General features: G+C 47.5%; 1 protein-coding gene across 1 annotated transcript; it reads right to left on the bottom strand.

Moving 5' to 3' along the window:
* Window positions 1-7,498: 7,498 nt before the first annotated feature.
* heyl (hes related family bHLH transcription factor with YRPW motif like) lies at window positions 7,499-15,870 on the bottom strand. Its single transcript, XM_006631335.3, has 5 exons — window positions 15,115-15,870; window positions 11,078-11,144; window positions 10,678-10,761; window positions 10,044-10,125; window positions 7,499-9,201 (listed from the first exon to the last, which is right to left on the bottom strand). Exons 1-5 carry the CDS (start codon window positions 15,342-15,344, stop codon window positions 8,546-8,548), a joined length of 1,119 nt encoding a protein of 372 aa, XP_006631398.3. The 5' UTR covers window positions 15,345-15,870; the 3' UTR covers window positions 7,499-8,545.
* Window positions 15,871-25,856: the final 9,986 nt, after the last annotated feature.

Here is a 25,856-nt window from a genome sequence, read left to right as displayed (position 1 = left end):
ACACAAACCTGAAGACAGGTGGAAACTACATCGTGCACAGGTGCACTTAAAACGGAGACAAGGAAAATATAATAAAAATACACAGGCGGAAAATAAAATACAGCACATCCTCCACCGCGGAAACATGCGTGTCAGATTGTATCATAGCGTAACATTTTGCTTTAATGTACTTTAAGGTGCTTTTTACCTTGTGCTACAACACCCTTTCAAAGGCGCTCCGGACCGCAGAGCTGTGAAAACTCGGGACATTTAAGGCTCCTGTCTGCGTAGATTTGCAGTTCTTCCGCTTTAGTTAAAACGCTTCTAACTGAGTCCATTTTGGTGAATAGCCCATTTTGTGTCTGTTACTTTTCTTAGCCCCAAGACCATCTCTGAAATTTCATTTGAAATCTTTACTCCCGTCAGTATTGGGTCTATTAGAATTAATATGGGTTTGTGAGACAGGGAGTCGCCTGAAAATGGCTATGGAGCAGCGGGCGACAGTACAGTATGTTACACACTCTAATATTAAATATCAAGATAGGGGGTTATTTTATTCAACCCAACCAAGTGGAAATATGTCTCCTAATAAGATACAGTGTACAGTGAAATTATAGATGAACTCATTCCGAACTCTTTCAAGTAAACTCTGGTGAGGGGGAGGGACTTCTGAGCGACTGCAGTTTTAATATTTAGCCAGGACGCACATGTGCTGACTCGCCGTTCCAGTGAGTTTCGCTAATTATTAGTCTGATTATTAAACAACCACGACAACGCAAAGGACAGTGCCAGTCTGAAATAAATCATTAAACTCCTTCTTAAATAATATGAAAGAAAATACAAATACTATTCACACTTTAAACCCAAGAGTTCACGGGTGTTGATCGTCTCAGAAACGTTTACTGTAGAGTGACTAACGTGCTTTGTCACTATTAGAGTGACTAATAGTCTCCTTCTATTTTGCTAAAGCAACAAACTGGCTATCATGCAGAATGCTGAAAGTACAGGTCGATAGCTAAAAGAATGCTTTAGTCATGCTATGATATATATATATACTGTATATATAAATGGCAATTTCTCATTGTCTGGCACACGAAGGATACGTTCGATTTCTGATTTGATTTACAAAGGGATATTGATAGAAAGATATAGTACTATAACGCTTACGGCCGACAGGCACTGTGTAAGAGCCGGCGTACCAGAGCAGGTGACGTCACCGCCCTTCCCTGTGATAGCAGGACTACAGCTACTGGGAAAAAAAAATAAAAAAAAATAAAAAAAAGACTACAGCTACTGGGCTGGAGAGAAATCTGTTTTTTAGCTCACGGGGCTGGGTCGCTGCAGAGAGACGCGGAAGTCCCGGGTTCGAGCCTCAGTCGGGATGGGGCCGACCTGATGCGGCAAGGCCGCCCGCCTGAGCCCCCGTTGCGTTACAATACTTTCCGATTTTCTGACTTCTTTTAAGTGGATTTTAAAATATATATATTCTATTTTCTCTCCGTTGCAGAATAAACTATGGTCACAACAAAATAAATAACGGAAACAAATACTGCATGAACACATTTACTACTGTAACAAAAAAAACAGTTCAGAGCTCGTTCACACAGAGACCGCCTTTCTCCGCAAGGGGGCAGTGTATCTCAGCCTCCCGCTGCCCTGGCTTTTCTGTGGGTTTGGACGCGAGAGATCACTGCTGGGCTGCGCTGTGCAGGAGTTTCCATCCTTCACAGAACATCAGTGCAATTTGCCACTGGTATTTCTATAAAACAGCTGGATTACTGAGTGTACCACAGAACTGTAAGCCACAGTTCTCCAACCCAAACCCCAGAGGTCTCTGTTCCAAACTGAGCAGTCAATTAAACAATTAAGATAATTATTGTCTTAGATGTAAATAGGATTTTTCTTAAGGTCTTTTACAGCTTATTGCTGGAAATATTCACTTCATTAAGGTTTAGAATACTTCAATTATGCATTTAATTTAATTATGCATTTTAGTGTAACTGAGACCTCAGATGGAAGAGAATCTAGAAGACACTGAGGACTCAGGGAATGGAAACTGACTAGTTCAGGTGGGTAGCTCCGTCAGCATGCATAGGCTTCAAAGGAACAAGTAATAGGTTTATTCCATGCTGAAAAGAGAACCTATTACCTATTAAACCTATTACTTGTTCCTTTGATTCCTAATATAAGCTTCAGGTACTGCTGAGTGAAGCAGACAGCATGCTGAGAGACAAAGGTTATGTGGTCTACATGGATAGTTTTGGTTCAACATCCTATTACTGTATGTTTCACCTGGGTCAGCAGTGTGGTACTCAGGCTGCCCATGCATGCCTAGGGCAGTGAGGGGAGAAGCAGGAAATACCCTTCTGCCCCTCTGCCCGTGCCTCATCTCAGAATTTACCAGGAGCTCACTGTGGCGCCATTGCCCATCCTTCCCAACCCCCTGAAGGCCCGCATTTCCATTTCCAGGATCACAGTGAAGTCAGTCCACATGAGCTCCTCTTGGACAACGTGTGTATTTGTGTGTGTGTGCGCGCCACCTCCGCCCCTCCCTGGCCCAGACCTTCGCCTCTCCCGGGGGCTGCTGGGAGCCATGTCCAGTCCAGTGGGGGCTGCGTGCAAGAGGACTGAGAACGTGAAGTATTGGTGACTCAATACCGTGCGAGCAAAAACCAGCTGCGGCTTTTTTTTTTCAAAGGGTGATGGGACACAGCAGCGCAGTTGAATTTCTATTGCTGAAGTGAAATTTCGCCTTTCGAAAAGAAAAAAAACAAACGAGATGGAAAAATCCATCTTTGCCTTTGTACGTGTTCCATCTGTGTCTACTCTCATCAGCTGTAATCCAGGATCTGAGCTGGCGCCGTCTCAGCAAGTGAGGATAACAGTGTGCAGAGGTCTCAGAACCTTTGCAGTAACGCAGACCGTGCCGGCCGAGAGCGAATGTCTACGTGTCCGTCTGTCTGCATGCTGCAGCTGCCTGCGTCACGGCTCAGGAAGGGCTGGAGCGTGTGTGAGTGAGTGTGCCGCTGCAGGCTGCTGCAGGTCTCCCGGGCTGTGCTGTGCAGGCTGGGCCCCTCCCCGTGGGAATGCCTGTCTTGTGGAATTGTGGTCGCCCTTCCTGGAAGCTGTGGTACCCCTCACTGTCTCCGCCGCCAAGAAAATGCCAGCCTCCGAGAACTCTTTAAATATTCCGCACGCCGCTCGCACGAGAGTCCGGGGAAGAGGCCCCTGGCGCTGTCCGCCTGCCAGCGCACATCTCCCCTGCCCCTTAAAGACCCAGCTGCCAGGAGGACAGTGGAGGTGGCAGGGTGGCACGGAGAGGCGCAGGTGGAGCCGAGGGAGAAGCACAGCAACACACTGAAGACCCACCTCATCCGAAGGGCACAAACGTCACGTTTCATAACGCCAGGTGCCCGACTGGTGACAAAGCCCTGGAATCACGTATTGCATGAGAGCGGCTTAATTTGAAACAGAAGAAAAAGAGAGAAAAAACAAACAAACAAAATTGTATTGCCACAGACTGGGATTTTGTTTTTTTCAAAACAAATCGGTTCTTTATTGGTAGCTCTGCAATCACAGAGCAGTTTAGTTTCTGCGTGTTTAAAAATACGCGCATGGTCTCTGCAAACGCTCACCAAGCTTTCGCCGTTCGGCTACAAGGGCACAAGAATGCAGACAGGCAGACACACCCTCCCTCAAGCATACGCAGACACACAATGGCTGAGACATTGCTGCACACAGGAATGCTCCCAGACACATGCACAGATAACAAAAAAAATAAAGACATGCACGCTGTGGTCCAGTTGCACGAACTTGGTTTTGACAGGCTCCATCATTAGACGTCTAAGAATAGCGCCCCATGCTCGCCCTGAACTCTAGCATCACCTTTGACCCCTGTTGATTACAGTGTCTGTATTACTACGAGGGTCTCTAGAGGGGTTTCTCAAAATCTCTTCAGCTGAGGGATACGTCAACAGAACTCTTTTAATAGAGTTGAAATATCATGATTCTATGATCAGTAATAATGAGAATGTCAGTTCTAAAATAACCCAAGGGAGACCGCAGGTCAACACACCCACTGTAAATAGAGAAGTGCTTTTCCTTTCTAGGTTGAAAAGTGTCCCTTAGTTTCCAGGAAGCACCCCTGGACGAATTCCTCTCTGGTGGTGTAGCATGACGTATTCCTGTGTCCTTTGCAATGGGACACCCTGCTGGGACGAGGCTGGGGTCGAAGCAGGCTGAGGCGGCAGACAGGAGGTGCCTCGGATGCACTTCAAGCTGCCTTTGAGGAGGTGAAGACACTGGGCAGCCCCCACTGGACAGTGAAGTCCATCGAGCACAGGAGGAGCCAGCGCCTGTGTCGAGCTGCTGCTCAAAGAGGAGCAACAGGGGACGTGTTTCCTTATTTAACATTTTAAAAATACAGAAGGGGAATAAAAAGGAAAGGAGGATGAATGTTTTGAATGAATTTACCAGCTCTGCAGAAATGCCACACTGAAAGGTCACCACAGTGAAACTGAGTGGTATTTTCTACTTTTGCACCAGTGTACAATACACTCTCATTGGTTCCCACGGTTTTTAGAAGACTTCTCTGTGACTTTTTGTCTCTTTTCTCCTGGTTTACTACATATTGGCCTGTCCCAGACCATGGTATACTATAGTAAACATTTTATATGAGGCATACAAAAACAAGCAGCTCCACAGGACAATGCTCACTGCTGGGTTTCAGGCCTGTCAGAGCTGCAGAGAGGGAAACAGTGATTTATTTTGCATTTAATAACATGTAATTAACTCGCAGTTACTACATATATTGCAGTCAGCCTCTACTTATCCGACGAGGGGAACATTAAAATAAAACAAACAAACGAATGAATGTGCAGAGGTCCGTCACTGTGCATGGCTCACAAAGGGACAGTGCACGCTCGTTTTAGTTCAAATTGCATAATTACACGTCTGACTCAATGAAAGGGCATGCAGTGCTTCATGTGCTCGAGTATGCTCACAAGAATAGGCTTTTCCAGTGAGCTCTGCGGGTGCTTTAGTCTTAATTCTCACGGTATGCTCCGGAACCGAGTGAGAACATAAGAACACAAAGTTCTAATCGACAGGAGGCTGTTCACCTCAGCCAGCTCATTTGGTAGTTAGCATTTAAGTGATTTAAGGATCTCATCCAGCCATAGGTTAAAAGAGAACAGGGGATCAGCTTTAACAACATGGCTGGGCAGCTTCTTCCAGACTCCAACAACTCTTTGGGGACAGAAGTGCCTCCTGCTTTCAGTTTTCAATACACTTCCAAAATTAGGATCAAAGTGAGCTGTAGGAAATGATTAAATTAACACCCCACTCTCTGGGCTGCTGCCCTATCGTTTCGTCAACAGTGAGACCTTCTGAGGCACACAGCACTGCTGGGCTGGAAGTGGAACTGGAGGTTCTTCAATGGCCTTTTGCAGTGCCAGCACCTGAAGAGCTGGAAGAAGCTGTTTAGTTCACTCATAGCAAACCCATTTAACTCACTAAGAGCCGATCTGGACTGAAACCCTGGTCCTGCATGCCTGCAAGTTGCAGATCTCTGTCAGGTAGCCAGTTCTGATCAGCCAAGAAGAAGTGATCCTTAGTCTGAAGGCATCAAAGACAGTCTCTTCAAGCCATCGGAAGCAGAGCACCCTTGAAAAATCTACACACAAAGATTGAAACACTAGACCAATCACCCTTATGTCTTATATCAGAAAAGTTATGGAAATCACAGTGTCAAGGGGATTGCAAAGATACTTCGTGTAAGTCATGGATTGGGCAGAAACGTGGTGAATGAAGTTTCACATTGATACGTGCATGGGGATCCAGACTATACACATCAAAGGGTGACTGTGAATCAGGAGGCTGTGCATGAAAGGGGTCTGTGTGTCCATGTCGATTCTTCCATGTCCTCATGAAGACAATGTGAGGGAGAAATGAAGCAGCCAGCAGAATGTAGCAGGAATATAGCAAAACATGTGGAAAGCAAATCAGAGAAAGTTGTGCTTTTGGTTTTCATGCACTAGGAAGACCTCCATTAAAATATTGTGTTCAGTTTTGGTCAGCATACCGTACCACAAAAAGATATTATAAAGAGTTCAAAAGTTAGTTCAAAACCAGGTGAAATACATCCTTGGATCAATTAGCTACTAAAAAACAAACTAGCTATGCTTGTCATATACAGACAAGTTAAAGGAGGTAATTCTCTTCGATCTAGAGCACAGGAGAATGACAGGGGATTTGCTCATAATATAGAAGATGCTAAGAGGTACATATAGGGTCAACCCAGGGAACTATATAGCATTGAAATAAGAACATTGGGTCACAACTGGAAATAAAAGGTTCATTTAGGACTGAGAACAAGAAACAGGTTTTTGCCCAGAGAGTGGCGGTTGTCTGAAACAGGCTTCCCTCTGGACAATGAAATCTGGGCTCTTTTAAGAAATGGCTGGAGATGTTTTAGATTCACTGTTGTACTAAACTACCCCACAGGTAACATGGGTCACATGGCCTCCTCTCAGCCACAGCCTTTCCTTCATGGTTCTGTTCTGCATTGCAGAGTGGATCCACGTAGGATGGTCACTGGCTCAATCAGGTGGTAGAGATCAGGCATGGAGTGGGCCCTCAGACCCTGTGGCTCTGCAGGACTGCAGCTCAGCACCTCAGTGGCTGTTGGCTGTTGACAAGGCTCCCTTTCCCAGTTTTAACATGGATCAGAAGAAGACTGGGCTGAAGCCCAGGACCTGGGATCCCTGAAGATGCAGCAGGACAAGAGTCTGGAGCTGATTTTTCACCAGGGCCCAAATCAGAAGGCTCAGACTGACCTCCCCTTGCTTCTAAAGCGTCTTATTATCGTTCTTATTTGACCTGAAACTGTTTTGCCTTAATGTGATTTCCCTGGTTTGTCAGTCTTATTCCAGTCCAGACGTGCCTGGTGTTCGTTATTAGGTAATTATTTTCCCAGAATATAGACGTCTATGGCTGGTGAATATGGAGCCTTGCTGTGTCCTATGGAGGCATTCTAGATCCTAGCACAGGACTTGGATTGTCATAACCCAGGTTTCCTTTTCACACTTGCTTAGATCAAATCCGTAAATGAGCAAGTGGTTTAATTACCTAAAGACCCCCCATATTGATTTATTTTCACTCCTAATGGAATGAAAGCCACCTTTGATATTTTAGAAATAAACTAAGATCTCTTGATAGTGCCAGGACTGAAACCAATTCAAATGAGGTTTAATCAGGGGTTCACTGAAATAATCAAGAATAATCAAGCGGAAATCACGAGGACTTGAATGAGGAAGCGTTGAGAGCCGGCGTTGGGAGTTGTCTGACAGTTTTGCTAGAAATCTGGCGCCCTCTCGTGGTAAGGTTGGGGAGTATACTATTTTGCAGAAATACACAGGCGATCAAATATCCCCCACAAACGCGTATTTCCTGAAATCATACTGTTCTCTCAGGCTCACACTCTCACTCACACAGGACTTCAACAACAACAAACACAGACTGACTTTTTTTTGTTTTGTTTTTTTTAAAACTGATGTTTTTGTTTTTGACATTATTTACAACCACCTCCCTCCACGCCAAACAACCCTCTCCAGCATTACAACACATTACAACACACTTTTTTTTTCTTTAAAAACGCTGCAGAAATATGTAAAAGCTGTAAAAATTGTTTTTTAAAAAAAATATATAAAAACACACAAAAACACTTAAGAACAGGAGCTATGAAACAACAAACAGACTGTAGTGAACAGGGGGACCTGGCTGCAGCCAGGATGGGGAAAGAACTGTGTGTCTGTGTCTGCAGGGCTGGACAGAGCAGGGCTGGACAGCCACAGCGCAGCGGCCTCCACCAGCTATTGTACAGTCAGCTTCCTGATCACTTTACCAGGCAGCGCGCTCACTTAGTCAGGAGCAGACCGCTCTGGTCACGGAAACTCTCACTCCTTTATTCCAAGGGTCCCTAAAAATGTCCTCGTTAAACAAGCTGTAAACAGTTTCAGGTCTCCGGAGACCGGTGATTTTAGGATGTCCTGTACAGCCCTTTCATTTCCGGCACCAGGTCCAACCCTCTTCCGCTGTCCCTTCACCTGGGCAGTGCGAAGGGGAAGGCTTGTCATCACCTCCCTGCAGTGAGACTGTCTTCCTGCCAGTCTCCCAGCTTGGCGGACTGTCGCGGTAGAGGACGGCTGAGGCGTATTAGGCTGAACAGTCTTACTCTGCGGCTCTTCTCCAGGTCTCCCAGTCCGGCACCCAGTTTAGGAATCTTCTTTGTTTTTTTCCCCAGGGTGCAAAATCCCGGGAATCGTGTGCGGTTATCTGGTGTGGCAGGTCCCGTGTTTGCCGGAGTGTTTAGGCTCGTGTTCGAGCCGCCCTCGGCTCTGGTAGAGTTCGGTGCGAAGGCAGGTCCCGGCTGCGGCCTGGTCAGAGGAGGAGGAAGGAGGATGCTGTCTGTCGTGTCCGTCCCCTACCTTGGCTGCTGGGTCTCGGGACAAGCAGCGCCTCCGCTGGCTCAGGGCGGGCGCCGGGCTCCGGGCCTGGCGGCGGGGAGTCAGAAGGCGCCGATCTCGGTGCCCCAGGAACGAGCGGCTTTGCCCGGGTTGCTGGTGCCTGCCCGCTGGGGGGTGGCTGGGGAGGCTGGGAACGGGGCGAAGGGCCTGAAAGACATCTGGGGGGCTGCGGGAGCAGCTGGAGCCGCGGGGGCGAGGAGAGGGGAGGTGGCATGGCCGTCTGGGCAGGCCTGGGACAGTCTGGGCCCCAGGGAGGGGCGGGAGGGCACCCTGCACAGCGCTGGGGAGGCCAGGGTGGGTGTCAGCGCTGCAGCCTGCTGATTGGCCGGCAGGCAGCCAATGGGAGCAGGGCGGAAGTTAGGGGAGGGGTAGGTGCCCAGCAGGGCGACACCAGGCGCCAGAATTTCCCGGCGAGAGAGCCGTACGTCAGCCACAGCCCTGGGGAAATGGGGGGAGGAGGCAGGGGAGAGCTGGGGGATAGCCCAGGACCACGGGGGGAAGGGCAGGGCAGCGGGGCTCTGGAGCAGGGGGTCCAGCTCGCTGGCGCAGTGGCTGAGGTGGGAGACCAGGCGGGCAGCGATGGGGTCAGGGGTCTCCAGCCCCTCCAGCGAGCTCAGGTATCGCACCACCTCGCCCACACACTCCCGGAAACCCAGGGTCCTGTAGTCCACCGCCAGAGCCCGGGCATCGAAGTACCCTGCCAGGGAGAGGCGCAGAGAGTCACAAAAGTCTGAATGGAATCACTAGGACAAGTGCTGCTTTTTAAGCTCCAGACGGGAGTCTCTGGTCCATCAACAACATTCCAGTTCTCTAAAAGTCAGGACCATTTAAGTCAACTAGGCTGAGATGGTGGTTGAATCTGCCTTCGCAGGGCAGTCTCTATCTTTCTATTCGCTCCAGCCTCCCTTTCTCTCACCTCTCCCACCCCGTCCCCCTGCGTCTCTCTCTCCCTGCTCCTGGGCCTGCTGTGTTTGCTCTTCCTCTGAGAACGCGCTGGCCGTTCTGTTCTCATGAGCTGCCCCATTCAAGGGGAGACAAAAACACTTGTTTAAGTTTATGATGATGTAATTGGGGTTTGTATTACAGACGGTCTCACTCACACACACACAGAATCGCAGGCATGCAGGGCTGGACACACAGGCATGGACTCACACGCACTGCACAGCATTTAACCCCTGGGTCTCCAGGGGGGCTGGGGCTACTGGACGAAGCAACTGGGCTTAAAGAGCACAGCAGCCCCTGGCTGCCTCAACAGGTGGAGGAGTTTTAAAGCTGCAGAAACAGGCACTAAAGAGAGGCGTGGTAACATTTTAATTCTGCCTTTACCGCCCAGGTTGAGGTTTTGTGAAGGTTTCCAGACAGAGAGGGTGTGCTGGGAGGGGGGTGGGGGGTGAGAGTGAACGAGCAGGGGCAGGTGGAGGGGGAGAGGGACAGGGACAGACACAGGGAGGGAGGAGGCAGCAGAAGAAGGTGGGAGAGGAAACAGCGGGGGCGGTGGGGGGAGACGAGGGGGAGAAAGAGGGAGGGAGCTGGCCTCACCTTTTCCTCCCATTGCGTGGAGGAGCTTGAGGTGATCCACTGTCATCTGCAGGATCTCGGCCTTCTCCAGCTTGGAGGAGCCCTGGGGGCAGAGAGGGGCTCAGCACGCTCGTGCATGTGGACATGGTTTCATGGTAAATCTGTGCCGCAGTTCTGAACGTTTGAACGCGAACACACAGACACACACTCCAGTGTTTTTGCTTAACCAAATCCATTGAAAGGCATCTCTTGTCTCAAACCATATGTGATTTGTACCAAACGAATCAAAGTTGAATTGAATTATTCCTTTGTTTTTGGAGTGCGGTTTTATTGACTTTCCTTCCCCAAATTGAGTCTTTGGCCCTGTGAACCTGCATTTCTTCAATTTTTGGGTGTATGCATCACTTTTGAATTTTACCATTTAACATTCTCATCAAGGTTTTACACTGTTTAACCTTTCATTAACCATGCTTTCCTGAGATTTTTTTTTAAATACTTTAAATAAAAATACTTTAGTATCGCACCAAACTAGAGCCCCAGTATGCTGTAATTTTCCAGCTTAATGTGCATGTGGGCTGAGTGAACTGTATTCAGATTGACTGTAGACTCTGCGGTGAACATGGCATTGAATCATGGGACCTGGTCAGACTGGTACCTGTTTCTCGAAAGCGCTGGGAACAAGGCGCCTGAGCTCCGACAGGCTGTGATTGATCCGATCCCTCCGTCTCTTCTCAATGATCTGGAATAAAAAAACAAGAAAGATTGAGACGGCAGGCCAACAGCACCGCCAGACGGGCAGGAAACGACCCTCTCTGGAAAACCGCAGACGAGAGAACCTTCAGATGTTTCTGTCCCCGAGAATTTTAGCATTTGTGAGCGGCAGAACAGGACCAGCAATTTGTGGTGGTCTGTGTCAGATTTGGTGAATGTGTCTATTTTGAGTGAGTACATTTTTCTCAGTCCACTCCGCTCCCATTCTCGGCTGCTTTCTTTCCCTTGTTGTGTGGCTGATCCATGAAACCGGGTCTTTGGGATTTGAGGAACCGATCACTCACCCCTCTGCGTTTCTTGCGTGCCAGGATCTGTGAGGTACTGCCAGGGGACATGGAGCCGGTCACTGGGCTGCGCAGACAGAAGGAGAAATTCCAGCATCAGAGCTACAGGACATACTGTTCGCAAGACACCTGCCTCTAATAACGAAGAAAGAAGATACCGTCTCTGTGCTCTCAAAGATACTCTCTCGAAAGAGGTGGTTCCAGAGCTGCACACCACTGTGAAAACTGAAGTGGTTGCTGTAATGCGTGTCGAGGTTAGGGCCTGAGCCTCAGGCTTGACCACTGCAGTGACCACTGCAGATATGGTTAGACTATGGTCAGGGTGAAGGCTGGTTGCAGGATCTCTTACAGGAGGGGCTGGGGTGGGGCTGAGGGTTAGGAGGGCTTGTGGTTGTGTCTAGGTACAGTATGTGTGGATGCTCCAGAATGCACTTTATTAGTGCAAGAATCAAAACCATGCCTCTTTGCATAGGCTCTCCAGTCATGCAGAGTTTGTAAAATCTGCCAGTGCCTTTGAGGATCATCCCATGGGAATGCTGGATTCTCTGTGGACCCGGCTTTGAGACGTGAGATGTCTACAGCCTGTTTCAGCTCTGCCCCAGCCCCCCGAAGCTCACGAGCCACAATGTGGGAGAGACGACGGTCTGCCTCCCGCTCTTCGGACAAGCTTGGCTCCCCCTGCCCCTGCCACACAGCCCTGCTTGAGATTCACAGCCGCACAGCCCTGAGATCTCGAGATATTGTCAGCCCTCATTTCACTCATCCCTGTCCCACAATCCCTTGCAAGTCTCATGAAGCCCTGTCAGCAGAAGACAGAAGCTGAAACGGTTGTCTTGATGACAGTCCCCATCACAAAGCCCTGAAACAGTTCAGACAGGAGATCCGTGTAAAAAGCTGAAGATGTTCAAGAACTACCACATGCTCAGTTGCATCACGAATGTTAAAATTAAAAACCAGTCTCGACTAAAAAAACATCTTTTCTACAGCTGAATATTGTCATTATTTGCGGACACTTGAGAGACATAAAAGATTATTTAATTAAAAGCACATCAATATTTAAGGTTAAATCATGCAACACAATTTTTATTAAATATTTATTTTTCTGTATAATAGAGATACATCTATAGATGTTTGTATATAACAAATATATTTCTGGATGAAGCATTTGCCAACTCTGTTGTTCAACATGATAAAGTTTCAAACCACGAACTGAAGCATCAATGTGACTCCCTACTCCTCTTCTCCAACATGCAAAACCTTCTTTAGAAAGGAGACTATCTGGTCACTTCATTCAGCATCATTTTATACTGAACAACCACACAGCAAAATGCATAGTTTCCACTCAGAAAAATGGAACTAATGCTAAACATTGTTTTAGTTTTCGTGTGGCTGATGCTGCTGACAATGATACTCTAACTCAAGTCAAAAACACCACATTGCAAACTTGATCAAATACAGCACAATGAAGTTTAAAACCGTGCATGTCACAATTTCAAACTCTTTGACCACAGCAACACAGCTCTGCCAGCAGAAGTGTCACTGCAAATGCTTTCTGAAGTCTGTCTGATTTTAAAAACCCTAAAGAAAAAAAAAAGTTGACACAAAAGATACACAAAAAGATGGAGAACATAGGTCCTCAATGTTTCAGGGGTATTGGTGAGAGAATACTCAATATGTTTTCTTTAGCAGCACAGAGCCTGCAATCTTTGGGATTGTCAAAGCAAGAAAATTAAGTCCTGTTTTCCATCAGATGTTTGGCATAAAACGTAAGTAAACGAGTAATTGATTAATATATTGATTTTATTGCAACGAAGCAGAAATCTTATTCTAATAGAAATTGTAACCCTAGTATAAAGTGTTTTCTAAAACTGCCCCTTTCTACAAAAGGAAAAATTAAACATGTTTTTCCTCTATCTCACATGAAGAAAAGTGTTTCCAATTATATTTTCATGAAATCCCCTCTCAGAATGAAGCACATGGATCTCTGCACTGCAGAACGCAACAGCATAATTATTTGCAGAAATAGAGAAGCGCGTATTCAAGAAAAATGAATTTATATAAATGAATTATATTAATTATTTTTAGCATATAAACAATATATAACAATTTATAGTAACAAAATACAGCACAAACGTTGAATCTTAAATTTCAGCTACACCTCAACAAATGAGAATTTTGCTTTTTGATATTCTTCACATATTTTACTATTCATGTATACATCTCCTTTCTCTGAATACTTCAGTCACAGCCTTTTTGGCTTCAGAATTCATGTGGAGTGGTATATTTAAATGTCAGTTATTTTTGATTGTTTAAACCGACAAGCAAACAAGTATGTATTTTTTCTAGATTTTTCTCAGCCAAACAGTGCGTATCAGGGCACAGGAACCTACAGTAACAGAACTGCAGACGTCCCACAGGCTCTTTGATAGTTTAGTCTTTTATCGGAGTCTCTTCCCTTCTAGCAAAAACGTGGCCACAGTACCTCCAGGCAAAGGACAGAAATAGTATTATTCTTGAAATCTCTGCGAATGAACTGAAGCCACAAGTATACTTCTCTTTGAAAAGGACCTATGTACTGTATACAATCACACACTTGCCGTTCTCTGAAGAGGCACAGCCTGAGGACTCTAAACTGCAAGAGACAAACTTCAAAATACAAGACCGTTCTGATGCAGCAATCTCTCAGTGAGCAACCTCTGCCGGGGCTCAGATGGCTATTTGTCAGGTTAACGAAGCCGGGTACTGGTGATGTGCTCAAAACAAACTGTGTTGCCCATATTTGAAAAACAGTTACTACTGTATGTTCCTGCTTACATTATTGGAATCGTCTTACACCGAATGCTTGTTGTTCAGATCAGCCTTTGCTCACTAATAATGGGTCCCTCATAGAGGATGCACTAAAGAGAGAGCTCTTTTTTCCTTCACTCAAAACCCAAATAATTTTCTGAACTTGCGGGTACATCTGTGATGCGCTGGTGTCCTGTCCAGGGTGTAATCCTGCCTCTCACTCTGTGATTCCAGTTAGAGGCTCCAGGCTACCCTGACATGAAACGAAAGCTAACAGCTACAAAAACATTGAAACAAACAGCTAGTTGCCTCTTTGGATGCAACGGCCTGCTGGAATCACTGCATTAGTACTGTAATTGAGGTGAGGTGATAGTTAGGTGAGTGACTATGATTTTGGCACAAAGTGAATCATACAGATACAGTTCTCACCCATAATTAGACACTAGTTCATCTGTTAGATCAGCTGCTCACTAAAGAGCTGAAAAGATCCCAAACCACCAGCAGAGACAGCAGATACAGGGACAGGTTTAGACCTCGGCCATTCCGCACATTCACAGGAGAGCTGTCCAAATCGAAGGAGTCAGTGCCTGATTCTAACTGGAACAAGATGCTAACACGAGAGATCACCTCAACAGCACAGACAATGTCAAGGAGTTGATTTACAGTCCAAAAAGAGGTTGACTTGAAAAATATAATAAGAAACACGATGTAGTTAATGCGTTTTAAAATCCCACTTCACTTTAGTTGAGTGCTAACAAACAGTGAATTACCCCCAGGGGATTCTTTAACTTTTAAAGGATGGTTTGGGGTTTTACATTTGTTCAGGTGACTGAACCTTGAAACAGAATGACTGTGAGGATTTCTGCTGGAAGCGTTTCTGCTGAAAGGAATGGTACAGCTGGCGCATCAGCCTGGACAGAGATTCTTCTGGGGGCTGTGTCACCCTGCAGATCCCAGCGGCATGCAGGACAATAGCTACTGTCACAACCAGTTCACGGGCTACAGCTGTGAAGGTGTTACTGACAGCCACTGGATTCCTGGGTGAAGGAATTTAAAAACCCATTTATAGAAACACCGGAAGTCCACAACCCTAGCATAGCAGAAAGTATTTCTGAACATGGCCCCTTTGAGAAAAGCTGAGAATAAATGCAGTGTAACCTCAACATAACCCAAGGGTAAAGTACTGATCTAAGCAATTACAAAGGGCATCTTTCTGCTCTGAGCCTTTCGTGTGAAGGTTTGCTCCTCACCAGTAGCAGTCCTCCTGTCCCACATCGATGAGCTCGTCGGGGTCGGTCTCGGGGGAGCTGTAGTCGTGGGGTCTCTTCATGCCTGCGCCGCACCTGTCCTGCTCCGGCAGGTGACCCGCGGATGGGAGACTCGATGGTCCGTGGAGCCCAGGGGCTGCTGGCCGCTGCCTCCCGGTGTGGCGCAGGGCTCTGACCACCAGACTGAGCCGCTCCTTCTCTCGTCTCACCATCCAAGACCAGGGACCCTGCGGGGGTCCTTGCTCTCTCGGGCGGTCTTTCTCTCCTGCCCCCCTCTCTCCTTCGCGATTCAGCTCCCTGGCTCTTTCTCTGTGTTTCACGCTCTCTCCCGTCTCTGTGTCCCTCAGTGCCCTCCTCTCTCCCTGTGTCTCTGCATGTCTTTGAGTTTTGTTGGGTTTTCTTAGCGAGCCGCCCACTCCCTGGCCTCCTGGCACTGTGGTCAGCGCCTGACAGTTCCCCTCCGATCTCAACTGGTATTCAGCCCAGTTCTGTCCCCGACCCCCTGCCTCGTTTTCTCCCTCTGTTGTCTCTTTCTCCCCTGTCGTTTCTGTGGTGGCCCTGAGCTGATTCTCTCATCCGCTCCCTTGCTCTCTCCCTCTCTCTCCCTGTGGGTCACTTTGACGATGGTTCTCACTGTCACAGATTATTTAGCAGCCAGATTCTGACTAAACTGTTCTTGGGCACTTTGGCAGAGTTGCCAGTTTTGGCTCCCTCCCACAATCCCTCCCTCTGACCCTCCTTCCCCTCCCCACCCCCCTCCTCTCTCCCTCCCTCTCTGCTTTCGCCTCCCTCCCTTTCACTTGCTCGCTCTCTCCTCTCTCTCTCTCTCACAACTCCTTCCTCCTTTCCTTTTGGCGACTCTCTCTTTCGATCTCTCTCTCTCCTGCTGTTTCCTGAAGCCCCCCTCCTCCTCTCCGTCCAGAGGGGCAGGGAATGTGCGGGCCTTTCTCACCACTCCAGACACCTGACGCTGTCTGACTGGGCGGTCCGGCGCCAGAGCCGCTGTCCTCCTGGGGTGGGTCGTGCAGAGCGACCCTCTCCCCCCCGGCTCTCTCGGCTCTGGTGGAGTGGTAGTGCTGTAGGTTCTGGGTGGGTGTCTGACTCCTTCTGCAGTATCTCTCTCTCTACGTCAGCTGGGGGCACCGCTCAGCACCGAGAGCCCCAGGCTCACGGGGTGATGAGAAAGATGACCGATTGCACGGCCAAAATAAAAACGAGCACCCCTGAAGCACAGTGGAGGCTTTCTACACTGCCTCCATGCTCACTGCGGGCAAGTTGGTCTGCTGCGGCACCTGCAGCCGGACCTGTGAGGTGTGGGAGCCTGTGCTTTCTGTCCCCTGTGTTGCGGCGCTGGAGCTGCAGCTGCACGTTGGGGCTGTGTGCTGTAATGAAAACCGCAACAGATCAGACAACAAGCCCTAACCCCGGTTTCCTGCTCTGACTGTGGGGGTTACCCAGTGAAGGCCCCACTTGTCCGTGTCGTCCAGCACCGCGGTGACTGACCTAACCAGCGCCAGCGCCAGCGCCCTGACTTTTCCTCAGAGCAGGTGCTGCTCAGCAAAATACCTAAAGAGAGATAAACTTGTTTAAGTGATGGATAAGCCTGAGTGTAAGAACAGAGAGGCTCTCTCATGGATAAGATACAGTTCCCTCACCCCTCTGCCCTCCACCCCCCCAACTCTCACCAGTGGGCCCCCACTATAGCCCCTCCACTAGCCCCCACCCCACAGGCTCCAATCGCTCCGGCACTCAGCACCAAGTTCTGCTGTTACCGTGGGAACAGTCCTTGCGAAGGTTTCCATGGCAATAGGAGCCCCAGGCGCCTGGTGATGGGCTGTCGTCAGGGGTGCTGGCAGCTGCCACCCTGCCTTCCCTGTCACCAAGTCACATTCTGTGCGTCTGTCGCACTCGGGGCAAGGCGCACGCTGTGGGAACACAAACATGAGCAAGCACCTCTGTCTGTCTGACAAGAAACACCGTTCAGGGCCGTGGTATTTCCACCAGCATGCACAAGTCCCTGTGACAACGAATTCCTTCTGACCATTTCACAATGCTAGATACATTATGAGTCATACTGTATATCCCACAATTCTGCTTGCACTTAAACACCTTCACGCAGAATAGTGTGTCTTATATTGTCCCCCTTCCCATAGATCAATCTGAACTACTTCTGAATATTGACCACTGTGTACCTGGTAGAAACAGAAATAATTCAATAAACATCTAAGAGAAGCATTGATAAACAAGTAGGCACCATCTCCACAACGAGCCCCTTTCTAAACGAAGTGAATTCGTGAACCGTGCTGTTTCATGGGATGGGTCTGTAACCAGAATCTGCCTGGAGGTGTGAAGAAGCCCGGAGATCCACTCGCTCTTTTCCTCATGGGCTCGCAGACGCACAGATTACTCTCAGGAGGACTGGCGGGGACACACAGCAATAACGCTCCTGTCCCGACCGCAGGCTTCAGCCCCAGTTCTGCTTCTTCGGGTCTCATCTTAGTTTATCCCCAGTGCTGCTGTCAGATCCCTGGCTCGGGCTGTCAGTCTGTGGGCAGCGGCACACCAATTACACCGCTGGGACACACCGGGGGAGACAGCGGGCAGGTGTCTGGGGGTTCCTTCTCTCTCCCTGGCTCCTAGCAGTGCCAGCTCTGCCCTGGCCTGTTTCACCCCAGCCAGGCTGTAAACATGCAATATATTCCTGAACTGTTTCGCTCTCCGGACAGCCATCTGTGCTTTTCCTACTTTTGCTGTTTGGTGGTAAAAAAAAAAAAAAAAAAGAACTGGAATCCATCTGACAAGCTAAGGTATTTGGTGCCAGACCATGGCCAGAAAGTACATTTTCAAATCTGATTAGATTAGCTGTCAACTCCTTAAAGTGTGAGATGCAAAAAAGACCCCCCCCCCTCTATCACCAGCTCCAGCCCCCAATAACCCTCTCATGAGTCTGGATTTCATTTTAACCCTCCATCAGGCAAGAAAAGAACAGAGGGATGAAAACACAGCTCTGTGATGTCAGGGCTTCATAATTTCTCTGTTGTTATTTTTATCGTCCCCAGCTTCAAAGCCCCCTCCTTTCTTGTGCCCTTGTGAAGGGCGACGGAGCTTATTTTTCTTTTTCTTTAAAAAAAAACACAACTTTTGCTGTTTTTTTTATCTTTAAGGATTTTGCCAGACCCCCTCCCCCCTCCTTCACACACCCTGCTACACAAACACATAACGCGCGCACACACACCCAACACACGGAACAAGAAAGTCTTTAAGAAAAGGAAGCAAATTATATCTAAATAAAATAAATAGAGTTAAAAAAAGAAAGAGAGAGGAAGAGACAGAGGGAACAAACAAAAATCTGGCAGAAAATGAAGGCAAGTTGCTGGGACACTTCTCTCCTCTTGGCTGCTCTGATCCCTTGATCTGTCCTCACTCTTGCCCACAACAAGGCAGCCTCCACGATCAAAATTAACAGGCCTGGATTTTTACTAAGCGAAACACACAACAGTGTTTCTAATTATTGCTCTTTTTTCTGTTTTATTTTTTTTATATAAAAGGAAAAGCTCAGAGTTTTAATTTGCTTCGGTTTCTGCAAACTGCTTTCGCAGAATTTTCTTCCCCGGCAGCTATCACTCTAGAGATGTCAAGCATGTCTGGCCAGCCTGTGCAGGAGGGCCGACAGCGAAAAAAACAGACAACTCCCTTCTCACAGTTTATCAAGGTGCGTAGAGGACAAAAACAAACAGCAAGAGTCAAGGCAGGAATGACGTGAAAACTCATTATTTAGTGACTGGCCCATCTTCCTTCAGCTGGGTTCTTCAAATCTTTATTAGACTTCCACGCTGGGAGAGACCCAGCGATTCAAACACTGGAAAGATCTCATTTTAAGATGAACCCTGGGGGAGAAAGCCAATTGGAACGTAGGTTTGGTTTGAGTGTCGGGGCTTTAAAAAGGCATTGAAAAATATGAAAAATTAACTGCAAGTCAGCAAATATTTAAAAGCCGGAGTCTCGGATTCCTAGTAAACGTCTGGGGTTGGCTGTAGCTGATTATGAGTGCTGGCAGGGAGCTGGTTGCGTGGGGATACTGGGGCCACTTGGGAAAGCCATTCGCACGCACATGGTCTCTTGAAATGAGCTGTCAGTCCGCAGACAGCGCCCATCCAGCCCTCACCAGGAGCATGGTCCCACAGGCGCAGGTGCCAGGAGTGCGAGCATGGGTCACATCGCTGGCCGTGACCAGGACCCCTCAAGCACTGAGGTACAGTGGGCACGAATCTCTCAGCGTCTGTCGGAAGAGCTGCTCCTGTGCCCCATCAAGAGCCCGCAGCCCTGGAGCGATGTCCGTGTGAGGCCCGCCCTCCTGATTGGTTCGAACTCTCCTGTCACATGCCATGGGGTCGAGCTTCTTGTCCCAGAAGGAGCAGGACTCTGGAAGGTGGGGAGACAAGATAAGTAGAATGGTCCTCATTCTCCTGGGTGAGTATGGTAACCTAAGTAACCTTTCAGCCAAGCACTAAGTAATTGGCAGTACCAAACTGCGGGGGTATATAATCCATCCCTTTTCTAACTGCTTCTTCCGATTCAGGGTCACAGGGGAGTTCTGCATTTGTAACCCAAAAAAAAAAGATTAAAAGAAAAGTCAGTTGTTAAAAGAGGCAGAGAGGTCTTATGATGGAGTTCCCACTGAGAACTGAGTTTAACCCGTAAACTATTTTAGAAAACAGGAGGGTTTTCTTTATACAACGGGTGGAGGGTCATGTTTTTAGAACATATAGGGATCTTTTAAGAAGCTGTATGGGTTCCCTGGGTCGATATGTTATTAGTAACTGAATTGGCCAGACAGGCCAGGTGGCCAGATCCAGTTAGAACCCTGTTCTTGTAGAGACTTTGTCGCTCTTTCTGGAACATGGTGTGATTTCTGCACGGCACACATCCAGCTTATCTCAGAAGGCAGCCGTTTTATCTGTGCTTCAGGGCAGCACAACCACAACAAGGTTAGAGCCTCATTCGTGTCTCTTTACTGGAATGTCAAACAGAGATTTTCAATTAGCTTTTGCCCCAGCGTTCCCCCTCCCGGCACTCTCACTTACCGGTTTTAACGCTTACTTGAACTAATCATTTTCTTAAGTAGATGCTTTATGATCGTTACTGTTCTTCATCTCTGAACCCTTTGGTATTTTAGACAGAACTATGAGTCTGTGACTTTTACGAGGGTGCTAAAAGAGACCTCGTTATTTCATGGAATCGCAGAAAAGAGGCGGCACGCCTTATCGGATCCCCAGACCGGTCCCGGTCCCGGTCCCATCGCCCTCTGCACAGCGAGGCTCCTTGTAAAGCGAAACCACAGAGCGCCGCCCGCTCGCTCACTCGCTCCGCGGCGTTCTCGGGCCGGCTGATGGCAGAGGGGTGGGGGGGGAGGAAGGGACAAAACTGGCAGAGGCAGGGAAGAGGGAGAATGTCCGAAGAGGAAAGACAGCATCCCCCAGGGATGGAGGTAAGGAGGGAGAGAAGGAGAAGGAGAGAGAGAGCAGTGCCTCTGTGGCTCGGACTTCCAGACCGCAGAGCTGCGGGTTCTGGTTCAGCTGGGAACAGCCCAGAACCACCCAAAGCTGCAGGAGCTCACACCACCTTTTCAAAGTCCCCGCCTCTCTCTCTTGCTCTCTTTCTCGTGGCTTTTGTTGTGTCCGTGGCAGGCCTCCGGGGAATACTGTGTGTGTGTGTGTGTGTGTGTGTGTGTGTGTGTGTGTGTGTGTGTTGAAAGGGATGCCCATTGTTGGCTGGGCCAGCCGGCGTCTCTGATGGATGGACTCATTCTAAGGGCCTGAAAGGGAGGAAGTCAGGCCTGTGTGTCGCCTATCTGCCCCCCAATCTGTCTGCCTGCTCTGCCTCCCTGCCCCGCGGCCGAGCCGAGACAGACAGGCACAAGAGGTCCAGCTGAGCCGGGGAGACTGACACCCCCGCTGCCAGCCAGCACTGCCCCGGCGGACACTGAGCACCGGCGCTCCTGCTGCCTCCTCAGGAGCTCCTCCCGGCCCGGTCCTATTCCCAGTCGCAGAGAGATGATGTCCAAACAATCGCCCAGCAGACCACAAGGAGACAAGCACGAAAGAAAGGGGGAACGATATTTTAAGCCTGCATTTTTTTCCCCCCGGTTATTATTCAAGAACCAACTGAACAACTTTTCTCTTAGAATAAAGGTCAAAGAAGATCCAAGTATATTTTGTGTTGCATACAGGTACTGCTTTAAGACACGTAATGCTTTTAAAAATAACGCATATTTTACACCTATAGAAAACTCAGGTTCGAGCCTCCATCCCATTTTGAGAAGGAAAAGACGGTGCTGTTTATCCAGCCAGGACACACTGCCATACCAGGATCCCAAAAGATAAATAAAGAGGGTAAAAGCCGAACGAGAGGAAGCAGAAAGGCTCTTTGTGGCCTAAAGCGAGGTCCCTTTCAAGCCTTTTCCCACAGAGTGGACCCCCTCAAACAGGGCTGACTGCGGTAACTTTCACTGGTGCCTCGGCCCAGACAGAATGGGAAGGCCTCACTAGGCCACAGGCAGGCATTGTCAGTCGCCACGGAAACCAGAGTCTTCATGTCAGACATGTTTTTCTGTTTGTTTTCTTTTTCATGTCTTTAATGTGGCACAGGGGACATTTCCTCCCCCTCTCCCCCTACCCCTCATACATTTCTTTCTTGTTTCGTTTTTTTTATGAAGACTGTCATTTGTAAAGCTCCTCAGTAGGAGACAGGCCCTATCTTTGTCGTGGTGTTGTGGCTTTGCATTTTTGCTTTCTTGTTGAATTTTTTTTAACATACTTTATGAGGTTTTGGCACAGAACGCAAGTTTTTCAGGGTTAAAAAAAACACGCAACTCTAAAACAACAAAACCTAGCCCCTGGAGAATTCAGTCTTTCCCACGCTAGGATAATTTTCTTCTCAAGATTAAACGAAAGCTAACAACAGAAAGAAAGAACGGGAAAAAAAATCTGGTTATAATTCTGGACCCCCAAAACCAAGAAAAGATGCCCCAAAGACACCGAGTGGGGGAAAAAAGAAAACTGTTACTATTTTTACATTTCAGAAGAATGCAGCTTGCCATGATTCAAACGACTTAAAGCTCGTTAATCAGTTCATTCTGACTAAAGTCTTTTACCACATCAGAGGAAGTGGAAGGAGGAGGGGGTTCTTTATTGGACCAACTCAAAATGAAAGAAAAAGAATAAAAATAATTATTTCTGTCTTTGTGGCCCACGCTACAGCAGAAGTTGTTTGTACTTTGTTTTAAAGTTGGCCGGATGTTTGACACACGATTTGCTAGAGTTTCTAAGGAGGGACAAAAATCCATTCATCCAGAGTATTTTTTTTTAATTCTGCTTTCAAGGACAGCTCATGCCATACCTGACAGCTCTGAAAGGTCCCGGAATTATTGAAGTGGTTCTGCACAGGTCAGCAGTGTGGAAGAGTGCAGCATCCTTATAACAAGGTCACACGACAGGATAACAACAGCCCCAACAGGATGTAACAACAGCTTTCCGAGTTCTCTTAACCTGATCACACCAGAAACATGTAATCAGTTTAAAAGAGCTATAATGGTGCTGTTATGATATGTTTTTGTGTTGTAATGGATCTGTTGTGGTGCTGTTCTGGTGTAGTAATGGTGCTGCTGTGGTACAAGAATGTTTGCCAAAAACAGTTAATAGAACATTTAACTGGCAAATGTGAGATAGTAGTGGAGGTACCAAAGGAACAGTAATACCCAGCGGAAGACACTGGTTTTTGCAGTTTTGACATTTTGAGGTTGATCTAATAAACCGTTAACACTGGGACGTGACTTGTAACAACATTCTAACAAGCCTGTTAATCTTGGAACGCCGAGAGAGGGATTATATGTGGGGAAGGAGGGGTGTGGGAATGTGGGGGTGTAGGGGGTGGGGGTGTGTGGACGTTAGGGTTAATGCAAAACCTGGACTGCAGAATAAACTGTTGTCTCTCCAGTTGCAGATGAAGGCTTGGTTCTGAATTAAGGGGTTCCCACGGGGCTCCACATTAACGGCTCGGTAACGACTTGAGTGAAAGGAGAGAGAGAGAGAGACCCGGGGAGAGAGAGTCTTGATGAGAAGTGACATTTTTTTCTTTGAGGCAGCATGCTGCGAGAGTGCAGAGACAGTGGGTGAGAAGCGAATGTGGACAAATGATCCTGGTGAGTGCTGTCAGTCTGCGGTGACACTGCACGATAGCAGAGGATTATGGGTTTGTAGCAGTACTGCCACACTGCTATGTTTGAATTTAATTATAGTAGTCTTCAGCTGTAATTACAGTGCATGTGGAGCTGCAGCTGAAGATAGGAGAGGACTACGTTGGCATCTTAGGACATGAGAAGTGCGCAGTCAGGCCATCCTTGTTTACACAGAGCTTTACAACATACTTGGTCAAAGAACAAACTCATCCCAGCCAACAGTTTTAGACTGCAGAAGCACATCTAAGGTGTGAAGCTCCAGCCCCCACTCGATCTGTGCTTTTATTTAAAATACAGGTATATACAGATTTACAGTATCCCATTTTGAAAGTTTTACTATTGTGAATCACACAGCATTTTTGCATTGAGTCCCATTGGTTAATATTGGAACCAACTATGTTGGTTAGAACATAGTTGTTTACTTGTGTTCAATCGGTCATGATTTACCATGTCTCTCTGTGCTTTAAGAATGATTTCACTCTGCTTTACCACTCAGGAAGCACAGGATTCAAGGCAAGAGTCCAGTCAGTGCACCCCGGACTGGACACTGGCCTATTTCAGGACACACACACAGACGGACAATTTCAAGAAGCCAATGACATTGGCTGTCAACATTTCTTTGAAACACTGAGAGAAAATGGGTGCATCCAAAATTAATCCATGCAGATACAGAGAGAACATGCACAATTTTAGATACAATTCAGCACTTGACAAATGACTCTTAAGTTAAGATTCTGTAACGGCCTGGTAAGACTCATTAAGAATACTGTTTAAAATTTTCATCACCACATTATGGAAAAGATACTGTTGCACTGGAATTTGTCCAAAGAAGAGCAACCAGGTAAATTCCAGCATTTAAAGGACTGTCCTACACTGACAGGCGGAAGGAACTGAACCTTTTTCGGTCTTGAACAGATACAATTATGAGGGGCCTGATACAAGCTTCCAAAATCCCCAAAGGTGCTGACAACATCAGCCCACCAGATTCCTTCAGAATTAGCTCAGAAACAAGAGTCAGAGGGTACACATCGAAACAACATGGAAGTGCATTTAAAACAGAGAACAGGATACACTTCTTTACCCAGAGGAGTGTAGGAGTACGCAACAGGCTGAACAGCCATGTATTTGAAGCCGATCCTCTGGCTTCCTAAGAAATGACTGGATATGATCCTTAGACCCATTAACTCCTAACTGCTACTAACTGACATCCTGGCACCTTCAAAAGGAGAACTGAGTGGCAACTTTAAACACAGAAATAATGGAGCTTTATCTGGGATCTCAGGAAGGTATTCCTGAGCATGAACTGCAGGGAATCCTGTTATCAACATCCTGGAATCATTAAGGGGGCCTTTGAAAGCAGCTGGTAAACGATATTGTTTTGAGCTGGTGTGTCCGATAGCCGGGTCGCGCAGAGGGTTAAAGGAGAGAACAATGCAAGCAGTGTCGCAGAGCCATGTTGATCTGTTTTCTCCGGGGAATGTGTGTGGGGAGGTGGGGACCCCGAACGCAGGACAGCTCTCGTCTCTGATGAATCTCATGCCAAGGTCAGACCCGCAGAGCGAAGACGGGCTCTTTTATCACATCATGCACTGGAGGAAGCTTGTGGCCACGGAGGCTTTAAATTATTATTCTTTTCACTTTCTAAATTTAAAATAATAAAAAGGCTGACGTGTTTTATTTCTGGCAGCAATCAGCCTTCAGGACGTTAAAAAAGAAAGAAGGAAAATGTAAATTAGGTGGTAATTACAGGGGATCGTGCTCTGGAAGCAGAGATTTCCCTCTCTGTTGTAACCACAGAGGAAAATGCTGTCTTCAAACATGAAAAAAGGGCGCCTATCAGTTCCCACTGGTCGGACGGCTCTGGGTTCTCCTCTCCCTACCCCCCTTCTTGCAGGCTAGTTTTCAGCCCCCCTGCTAGAACTTGGAGTCACGCACTGCCAGATCAATGGGAGATGGACCATGGTGGGGAACCAGAAACAAATTCTTAGAATTCCAAGATGATTCAGAAGCTACACTGATGTTTCATATTCTACGAGAGAGAGAGGGGGCGAGAGAGAGAGCACCATGCAGAGTCCACTGAGGACGCGTCGAACTGCCGGTGCTTAATTGTTCAGGGATGTGTAAAGCTATCACACAGTCTAAGGTATTTAGGGATCAGGAAACTCTTGCAGATCAAGAAATTACATTTCAAAATGGGTCGTTCGGGCCCCTAGATTGTTAGTTGAAGGAATTCATTTTTTTTTTGCAGTACATATTGAAGTTTAAAGATCATGCATACCTGCAGGAAAGGACTGTAAGATTGTGTGTTGCTGAAATAGAGCTTATATTTACATTTTGGATTTTGTTCAGTGCAAGAGTGAAGGTCAGTCCTGTAGTTCTAGTGAGGGATGATGCGACAGTTTGTCAGGAGGTTAAAATCAGTGGTAGGAACAGGTTTAAGATGTGGGTTAAGGTTAGGACTATAGCTGTTAATCTGTGGTTAGGGCTG

This window comes from Lepisosteus oculatus, chromosome 11, assembly GCF_040954835.1.
Source record: "Lepisosteus oculatus isolate fLepOcu1 chromosome 11, fLepOcu1.hap2, whole genome shotgun sequence".
NCBI lineage: Eukaryota > Metazoa > Chordata > Actinopteri > Semionotiformes > Lepisosteidae > Lepisosteus > Lepisosteus oculatus.
The sequence above is the reverse complement of the archived record's forward strand: the minus strand, read 5'-3'. Positions and strand labels throughout refer to the sequence as shown.